Raw genomic sequence first — 10,341 nt, forward strand, 5'->3', positions numbered from 1 at the left:
GGGAGGCACGAGAGGCTGGGGGAGGAGGGGTTATCGAGGAAGATTTCGTGTAGGAGGTGGCTTGATCTGAGCCTTGCACTGCAGCCTGTGCAAAGGGGGACTGAGAGACAGGTCCTCAGGCCCGGTCTTCACGACCCCCAAGTTCGAAATCTTCGTTTCTCGCCCCACCCCACCCGTCTCGCCAGCCCGGAGCCTCCACAGCGTTCGGCCCCTTTAAGATCTTCCCCTCCTCCGTCCCGCCCCAAACCCTGAGCGAACGTGTGACGTATAATCCCCGAGACGCGGTTCCGCGCGACGGCGGTCACTAGGCCCCGCCCTTTGGGCGCCGTGGGGCCCTGCTCGGAGCCGGGAGATCGTTAGGAGTCGTGGCCATGGCCCTGGCGCCCGCCAATCAGCCGGAGCTGATCCGCGCCGCGCAGAAGGATGAGTATTACCGGGGCAGCCTTCGGAGCGCAGCCGGAGGTGCCCTGCACAGCCTGGCAGGTGAGCCCGGGCCAGGGAGTGCGCAGGCGCAAGTGGGCGCGAGGGCGGGGGCGACTGCTGGAGGTAGTGGGCGGGGCGGGAGTGCGCAGGCTCAGATGTGCGCGAGGGTGGGAGAAAGGACTAGGTGGGGCATAGCGGGAGTTGGAGTGCGCAGGCTCCGATTGGAGAAGGCGGGGCCGGGCAGCCCCCGAGTTCGCAGACGTGAGAGGGAAAGTAAAACAGAAGAGGGGGCGGGGTAGACCCACGTGTGTGCCCCGGCCTCCTAGATTCTCTGATTTAGCTGTTGAGATTGTTTTCCACAAGCCCCGCCCCCACCGCCAGCTTCGTTCACCAATCTTCTGAAGTGTTTATTCCTCTCCAGCTCTAGATCTCTCAATAGCTCCCTACTACTACGAGAATAAAATACAGACTCCTCTCTCTGGCACCCAAGGCTCTTTACTATCAAACAACAAACGTTTTTAAAGTGCCTGGTATGTGTCAGGCACTGTGCCAAGCGCTGGGTATACCAAGAGAGGCAAAGGGCAGCCCCTGCCTACAGGGAGCTTACAGTCTTAACAGAGAAAACATCCTGTGAATAATTGGATACTGACCAGGCATAAATGGGATAAATAGAAAACCATTAACAGAGTGTGGACAGTGTAATGGGGGAGGCTTCCTGTAGAAGGTGGGATTTTAGTTGGTACTGAAAGGGAACATTCCCAGCCTGGGGGATGGCCCTGGAGAATATGGCGAGAGGGAGGGTCTGGTTCGGGAGTGATTGGCCCCAGCCTGTCTTTGCAGACTCACTGCCCATCACCCACCCTGGGGAACTCCTCACCAGTGCCTGTTCTCCTTATGGTATATGCCATCTCTGAGCTGTTTGCCCTTGCTTCCCTCCATGCCAGGGCTTGGCACAGAGCCTGGCACACAGCAGAGGATAATAGGTGTGCATTGACCGGTTGCTCAGATTGCTCTGCCCCTTTGCCCTTTCAGGTGCTAAGAAATGGCTAGAGTGGAGGAAGGAGATTGAGCTGCTGTCAGATGTGGTATACTTCGCCCTCACCACATTTTCAGGTAGGGTGGGAGGTGAGGGGTGTGGAGAATAGAGGCTTCGTCCACAAAGGCTCAGGGACTGGGGGCGGGGGGGGGCCCCCCCGTGGGCCGCGGGATTTGTGGGGGGGACTCTCCAACCCCTCCTCTGCCTTTCCCTCCTTCCTCAGTTCAGCACCAGGGAGGCCTCCTCTGGTCCCAGTTTAGGAGAATACCTTCAGGGGCAGCAAAAAATAACGTGCATTCCTCTGTTTTGTTGCTCACATGCATAGCTTGGAAGTCGTCTTATGAGACTGAAAGTGGTTCTCATGACCAGGGTTAGACTCCCTGAAAGGACCCTGTGCCCTCCCTCTTAACACTGTGGCAGTGCCAGTGCCTCCTTCCCCTCTTGGCCTGGACATGTGCCATTGGCAGCCTGCCAGTCACTTGATAGTGCCTTGGCCGCCCCCTAGACCTGCCACCAGCCTTTGTGCGGCTGGCGGTGGGCCTCTGGGCCTCGGACATCAACTCTTGGTTCTGTAGCCAGGCCCGTGGTCAAAGCCTGCTGGAGAGTCACTGCCCAGCCCAGCCCCTCAGTGTGTACTGGACACCTTGATCCCCCATGCCTGCGCATCCCTGAGTCATGGGTCTCTTACAACATCCCTGGGGAGCCCTTTGGCCCAGAGAGTTGATTAAGTGACTTGGCCTGAGTTCCAGCCCTGTCACTGCTGACTTAAATGACTAAGCTCAGTTTAGCCAGCATGCCTAAAGCACCCACTGTATGCAAGCTCCCAGGGATACTAGCCAGTGAAGTATGTGGAACCCTATTGAGGGCAAGGGTGAAATATTAGCAAAATGCCCCTTAAAGAGAATGTTCTCACTTGTGGAGATGAGGGCATCAAAGAGAAGGATTCAGAACAGCGGAGATAAAACCGATAATGTTGTTTTTTGGTTGTGTACAACTCTCCACAACCCTTTCTGGTTTGTTTTCTTTTGGCCAAGATACTGGAGTGGTTTCTCATTTCTTTCTCCAGCTCATTTGAGGCAAACGAGGTGAAGTGACCTGCCCAGGGTCACACAGCTAGGTAGTGTCTGATGCAGATTTGAACTAGGTCTTCCTGACTCAAGGTCTGGTGCTCTATCCACTGTGCCTCCCAGCTGCCCTAATAATGACAGCTCGAGTTTGTATAGCACTTTAAGGTTTGCAAAGCATTTCACGTGTCTTCTTGTTTGATACAACAAACCTGTAAATAGGTCCGCTTATTATCTCCATTTGACAGATGAGGAAATTGAGGCACAGAGGTAAAGTGACCTGTTGAAGTCACCCAGCTAGTGACTGTCTGAGACCTAATTTGCCCAGCGCTCTGTGAGAAGGTAGTGAGAACGGCTTGAGGCCAGTTTGTCAGACTCTCCAGGACGAGAAGTTCACGGGTTTTTTTGTTTTTTGCAGGGCAATGAGGGTTAAGCTACTTGCCCAGGGTCACACAGCTAGTGTCAAGTGTCTGAGGCCAGATTTGAACTCAAGTCCTCCTGAACTCAGCTAGAGCCGGTGCTTTATCCACTGCACCACCTAGCTGCCCCCAAATCCACATTTTATCCTGAAGTCAGTAGGGAGGGATGTCTGGGGTCTGGCCCTGTGGTCTGCAGATTGCTGTGGAAGGAGAGGAGCCCATCAGGAGGCTGATAAGCTGGTGCTGGGGAGAGGTGATGTGGGTCTGCTGGAGTGGGGAGGTGTCAGAGCTGCGAGGGTAGACTCCATCTTTCAGGTTGACTAGGAGAGCCCCTGCATGTTGGCTCTGGGCCCCCAGAGCCTGGAGCCACCATCTGGGGAGAGAACAGCGCCCCCAACGTCCCATGCACTGTTGCCTTACAGGGTACCAGACTCTCGGTGAAGAATATGTGAACATCATCCAGGTGGACCCATCTAAGAGAAGAGTCCCGTCTTGGCTTCGCCGAGCCGCGCTGGTCTCCTTGCACACTCTTGTACCCTATGCGCTGGACAGAGTCCTCGTACATCTCGAGCAGGAGCTTCAGACAGAAGTGGAGAGCTCCAGGCACATGCAGAACAGCTTCCTGCCTGGTGTCCGAGGGAGGTCGGCGGTGCGACGGTGGCTTCACAGACACATCCGCCATCTGTCTGAGGCGCAGAAGAAGACGCTCCTGCGCACTGTGTACGTTCTGAAGCAGAGCATCACCTGCCTCCACCGGCTGCACGTTGCCATGTTCTACATCCACGGCATCTTCTACCACCTGGCCAAGAGGTTCACGGGCATCACCTATGTAAGTAGTTTCGTGCTCCCCTTGGACAGCACAGCTGGCCTCCTGGCCAACACAAGTGCAGAGCGGGTTTCAGACTGGGAGGCCCCAAGGGCAACATCTGTCACACCAGATGAGGGACACACGGTATCCTTTGCCACTGAGTTTGGGGCATTTGGTGGTGGCTTTCCATCCTGGTAGCAGCCTGATTCCCACCCCCCCATTTTCAGTAGTAATCCTGCCCTTGAATGCTGTGACTAACCAGGAAGCACCATTCCATACCCTGCATTCTTCACACGCCAGGTCAGTGGCAGCAGCCTTCAGGTGGGACTAGACACCCTAGGCTGGCATTGTGGCCATTCTCTAGCCCAACCGCAGGCAAAGTCCTCCTCCTTCACCTCCTCCCTCCCCCTCCCTCCTCCCCCTCTCTACTCCCCCCCTCCCCCTCCCCCTCCCCCTCCCCTTCCCTTCCCTCCTCTCCCTCCTTCCCGCTCCCCCTCCTCCTCTCTGAGTGTGTGTCTCTGTTTGCAAAGTGCTGGGTCTGGCCTGGGTGGCCCCTTTGGTCCTTTCCAGTCCCAGCTGGGATCTTGGTCAGAAGTGGACTGGTCTCCCCTCACTGCAGTCTTTACACCGTGTGTATGGAGCAAGCTCATGGGAGCTCTGTCACAGATTCAGTCGAGGCCGGCTGGGCCTCATGGTGTCACTGGCTGCCTCCTCTGTGCCAGAGCCTGCCTGCTCCAAGCCCACCTGTGCATCTTCTGGCTTTCTGTCTCAGGGCCCTTCCCTGACTCCCCAGTCCTCATCTCCAGTCTCTGGCCAAGTCCTGCCTGTTCTGTCTCCTCACCACCTTTCCCACCGTCCCCTTCTCTCTACCTTTGTTCAGGCATTGAAAGCCTCCTTGGAGTCTTCACTATGACGCAGGGTCACCTGAACAGCTTTTACATCTTTCAGTAAGACCTTATTAAAAGTGGAAAGACCATTCTTGGCTGAGCAGGTGGGCTCTAGTTGACCCAGCCCAGTTGCCAGCCACCTTTCTGAGGTGCAGTGACCGTGGTCCCCTGCCCAGAAGCCTACAGGCTTCCCTGTAGCCCCTGGGCTAGAATGCCAACATCTTGGCCTGGCCTTTAAGCTCCCCTCAGCTTTGGCTTCAGCCAACCTTTCCTGTGACTGCATTCGTGCACTGTGCTCTAGCCCAGCTGAATGAGGGATTGTCTGGCCTCCTGGCCTTGGAGCCGGAAGCCCTGGCTTCTACCCTGCCTCTGACACAGACTGGCTCCAGGCTGCTTTCTAGGGCTCCTGCTTCAAAATTCACTTTTCCCCCTCTCACTCTACACTATCTCCCCACCCCCCAGCCCCTACCTCCCTGCCATTACTGAGTCAAGGTTCAGCCCGGATGCCACCCCCGCCACACAATCGATGATGCACAAAGGTGCGGCTGCTCTCCCCCTTTGGCTCTGTACTGACTTAACATGCAGGCTTTGCCTCTGGAGCCCAATAAAAGCCACCCAGGGTGGGGACTGTGGGTTCTTCCCTTTGTAACGTAGTACCTGACCCATCCATCCTGGGGTGGGGGGCTCTCTGACCTCCACAGCTCCGTGTGCGTGGCTTCCCTGGGGACAACCACAGCATCCGCTGGAGCTACGGGGTCCTGGGGACGGTGTCCCTGCTGCATCTCCTGCTCTCAGTTGGCGTCCAGGTCTACAGCTTCTCTCAGAGGCAGAGGGCACGGAAGGAGTGGAAGCTGCACCGCAGCCTCTCCCACCGCAAGAGCCACGTGGAAGAGAAGTGTGTGGGCAGGAGCTCCGTGTGTACCCTGTGCCTGGAGGAGCGAAGGCGAGCCACTGCCACACCCTGTGGCCACCTCTTCTGCTGGGAGTGCATCACAGAGTGGTGCAACACCAAGGTAAGGGTCAGAGCGTGGAGGCATCTTCAGATGGCTACATCTGAGGAACGCCTAGAGCATGGTTTTGAGCCCCACCTTCAGCCCATGGTGGCACAGGTGTCCTCATTCTTGATTCCAGCTCTGAGATAATTTCGCAAGTCTTCAAGCCTCTGCTTCAGTTTCTTCTTTTTGTTGGGTTTTGGTTTTTTTTTGGCGAGGGAATTGGGGTTAAGTGACTTGCCCAGGGTCACATAGCTAGTGTCAGATGTCTGAGACCAGATTTGAACTCAGGTCCTCCTGAATCCAGGGCCGGTGCTTTATCCAGTTGCCCCAGTTTCTTCTTCTTTAAGAAGGGGAACAGCAACATCTGCTTACTTTACAGGGCAGCTGGGAGGCTCAGATGAGAACCTTAGCCCACCAGTGTGTGAACCTGATCTATCTTTTCCTCATTCCTGTAAGCACTGAGCCAAAGCAAGATTTCCTCAGCTTGACATCCTTAGACCCCTGTGACAGGCTGATGAAGCCTCTGGTCCCCTTCTCAGAATGAGGTGTTTACATACGTAAGAGTACAAAGCAAACAAATACATTTAAAGTTCTTGAAAGAAGCTCACAGACCACACCCCCCCACCCCAGACCTCACAGGTTAAAAACCTCCTGATCTGGGGGAGTCCTGGATAAGTTCCCAGCCTTAGAGTTGCCCTGAGGTTGTGACATCTGTAAGGTCACACAGCCAGGAGATATCTAAGACAGGACTGGAACCCAGGTCTTCTTCAGCCCGTTTTCATGACAGGCTCTGTCCATATTCAGTGAAAAGGGAACAGATTATTCTAGAAAGAGAGCAGGACACCCTCAGCAAGCCAGGTGCAGGTTTTGACTCAGTTCTCAAGCAGCCGCTTGTGAAAACTAGCTACTTCTCCCTGGCCCTGCAGGAGTAACAAAACCACTCCTTAGGAGACATGGCTACATTTCCCCTCCATTCTTACTTCTGTGAGGGCTTACAGTATTCAGTCCTCTAGAATTTGTCCCAGTCACCAGGAGACCTGATGAAGATGAAAAACAAGTGGTTTTGTTAGACTCAGTAACTAGTCTTCTCTCTAAGCGGTCAAGATAGGGGCATTTCAGCATGGGAATCTTAATGATCTATGGGGCAGAGACAGGTGGGTAACTAGTTTCCAAAATAAATAGCATCAGCCAATTGAAAGCAGAATCCTTTTTCTGGATCAAACACACTGAAGAACTAGAACCAGGGGTTCTGATTTTGGCTGAATTGCTTCCTTTAAGGAAAAACCCAAGTTGTCCCCTTCAGTGCCCAGAGCCTGATGATGTAGAAAGCACGTTTAGAAGGAACACCCTCGTGTGCACTCAGTGGCCCTGTCTCTGGGGTGAAAGGTGAGCCAGGCAAAATCTCTGTCTCATAAGAATAAGCGGATGCAATACCGAAATGGAGTCACACTGGAATTAGGACCAGCTCTGTGAGCTTCAGAAATCCTCTTCCAACTTCCTTGTTTTAGAGAGGAAACAGGCTTAGAAAGGTGATGTCTAGGAGCACAATTGGGACTCTGAACCAATCCTCCTTGCCTGCCCCTCTCACCACATCCAGGAGGCTGGCCTGGGGTCTTGCCTGTGACAGAACCACCTCAATCTCCCACAAAGTTGGGGAGCGGGGGAAAGGGGTTGCTAGTGTCTGAATTCTATGTGAGGTTGATGAATATGTTACTTTCACTGGCCAGACTTTTAAAAACAATGCAAATACTTTGCTTAATTTTAATCAGGGACAAAAATGCAAATGTAAGGCATTCTTGCCTTAAATAGACTGCAATAACAAATTTTAAAAGCTGGATTAGTCCAATCAGGGAAGAAATGCCGAGGTAATCTTCATTTCTTCATCTTGGAAACCACACAAACATAAACGTGAATGCACAAAAGGGCTTAGGCTTTTTAATATCCTGCATGTTGTTGGCTTTCCCACAGCATGTAATCCTATTTTCCTCCTAGAAGGCAGCGGGAGCTTCAGAAGGTTAAGTGCACAGTTTGATCCATCTTCATTTTCCCCACAGACAGAATGTCCCCTCTGCAGAGAAAAGTTTCATCCACAAAAACTGATTTACCTGCGGCATTATCGTTAGTGCTAACAAACCCAGCTCAAAGGGCAACAGAAGAAAAGGAAGAAGCTCTCAAGAGATCATGTTTTTATTAATGGACCAAAAGCAGAGTTCATTTTAATTTATCCAGAATCATGAGGGTGACTTAACTTGCACTGAAATTATTCAGTTAATTTGTTTTTGAAATCACTGCATAAGGTACTTTGTCCAGTGCTCAGATATTGAGGGAGGTACAGTGGGCAGTTAGGCCTAACTTAATAACTTTGGGGAGTATCCTATCCAAGGAGAGGACTTCAAACAGGTATGCATATATGCACTGGAACATATACACCAAGGCAAGCTCCATTTGACTCAGAAAATTCATCCTGGATCTTAGACACTGTTGCCCAATGTATGAATGTCCCATCTTCCTTTCTAATTAGGGTGGGATAATTGAGTTGATTATTTTAGACAAGTAGCCTTCTAACTTCCTTTCCCCCAATTTCTGTGCTACTTGAAAACAGTTTCTGAGAAGTCAGCATTTTGTGTATTCAGAAAAGGGCTCACTGTGTTTATCAAAAAAGCAAAGTTTTAGGTTTTCTTTCCTTACCCCCCAACTAATGTGCATCTGAAAGTAGATTCTTTCGAATTTACATTCTAAGCAGTCAAAAATAAAGGTCTGTGTATATATTATGGTATAATAATTTCACTATCAGGTTTATTTATGAGTGAATGATTGAGAAAACTTGGTCATTCATTCAAATGCAAACAATTCGGTTTCAGTGGTTGGTTGCCAAGTGGTGAACTGCCCCAAATGTTCTCTACATGTACTAGGGTTTGCTTGCGTGTCAACCCAGGCTCATCTTGGGCACGTCAGGTTATTCTCCTGTAAAACAAAGCAACAAAACCTATCCTTCAGTCCACTGGACCAAATCTATCTATCTACTCTGTGACTGGAGAAACCCACGCTCAGGCTGGTGATGCGGTTCTCTGCCTCTCAGGGTTGCCAGAGGTGCTACACCATGGGGGTGACCCTGGGGAGGGGCTCTTTTCCTGCCAACAAAGTCAGACCAACTCATGAAGACATCTGTGATTTACACACATGATGACTGTTAATGACACTGACCTCCACAAGTCTTTTCCACAGACCGCACAATCACACAATGTTCAAGAGGTGGAAGGAGCCTGACAAAAATCCAGGCTAACCAATCCAGAACCATCTGCCGTCAGGTGTCAGAGTGAAGCTGTGAATGCCCCCTACAAGCTCCTGATAATCTCTTTCTTTTGGTCCATCTAATATCTACTTCCTCAATTCATGAATTGTACCAGTTCACACAAATCTGTGGAAAAATAAACTTCTATTCCACCAATAGCAATAATCATTGTTATTGGTCAGTGAATAACTTTCCTAACAAATGGCATTTTAAAAGTGCAACAGAAAAGTGTCTCATCTTTAAATCTAGTAGAAAGATTATTCCTGTTACATCTTCAAAAATATTCTAAACAACCCCTCCATTGGCATGCTAGAAGCTTAGAGAGGCAGAAGGGGACTTTTAAGACTAAAATATTTTTTGTTTCTTTCCAAAGTAAACTATTTCCCAATTAACTTCTAATAAAAGCTGCCTGCAATAACCTGTTAGTTTAGAGGATAACAGAATAGTTAAGTTTCATTACAGCCATACTGAACTCAGTGGATTTACATTAGAAGTCAAGTATAACAGGTTACAAAACCACAGAGAGGTTATTAATACCAGCCAAACAGAAGGATTCCTGCCAAGACAGTAGGAAAAAAACACAATTAGCTTCTAAGTAACCATCGCCCCAAAAAAGTACTCACCATGAAAGAAACGTGTCTAGTGGAAAAGCTAAATCCAGTGGCTTTGCCTTTGCCAGATTAAGCTTAACTGAGGGCAGAATTTTTAAGGTAAGTGTTGAAAAAAGTTCTGAACATGCTTATACTGTGTATTTTTAAAAGTTATAAAAATCCTGTAAATTCACATTTTTGTCAAGTGTGCAATATGGTACTGCCACATCTCATTGATTTTAAAAAATCATTTACTAGGGAGTGCGTGATTTAACTACCAAATTAACAATACTTGGAATGTCTTCAGGAAACAAATCTATATATGGCAGAAAATGGCTTTGTTGACAACTTGCCTTTAAAAAGCACAATGTCTCAATTCTGATGACCATTTAAATATGAACTTCACAGAGGGCTGAAGTTTTCAAGAGTACTTTTACTATATAATCTCTTATGCAGAACAAAAAAATTTTTTCAAGCCTCAATTCTAGAAATGCCATAACTGAACACTGCTTAAATACCTGGGTAATATTAACCACATTTATATAAACCTCCAATCTTAGCACTTACAATTAAAGGATATTCTTAAAAATAGCTCTCAAAGTTTCTGTTACTATGCATTGCTCTAAGATTGGAGAACAAATACATTAATTTTCACTAAGGCATATAATACCATAGTGGTAATTCATCCAGAGATTTTGGTGGGGTTTTTTTTCTGTAGCTGTCAGCTTAAATGATTCAGTTGCAGAAAAAAATTAATACTTTTACCAACTGGGTTTTCTTATGGTGTGTGATGAATTGTAGTGTTCTTATATAAAGACTAACACAAG

General features: G+C 49.6%; 1 protein-coding gene across 1 annotated transcript; it reads left to right on the forward strand.

The window, feature by feature from the left end:
- Positions 1–286: 286 nt before the first annotated feature.
- Positions 287–8,414, forward strand: PEX10 (peroxisomal biogenesis factor 10). The gene is made up of 5 exons (XM_043998928.1): positions 287–483; positions 1,456–1,536; positions 3,365–3,771; positions 5,339–5,650; positions 7,687–8,414. The coding sequence occupies exons 1-5, from the start codon at positions 372–374 to the stop codon at positions 7,753–7,755; spliced, it is 981 nt and encodes a 326-aa protein (XP_043854863.1). The 5' UTR covers positions 287–371; the 3' UTR covers positions 7,756–8,414.
- The last annotated feature ends 1,927 nt before the right edge of the window (positions 8,415–10,341 follow it).

The sequence above is a fragment of the Dromiciops gliroides genome, chromosome 3, assembly GCF_019393635.1.
Source record: "Dromiciops gliroides isolate mDroGli1 chromosome 3, mDroGli1.pri, whole genome shotgun sequence".
NCBI lineage: Eukaryota > Metazoa > Chordata > Mammalia > Microbiotheria > Microbiotheriidae > Dromiciops > Dromiciops gliroides.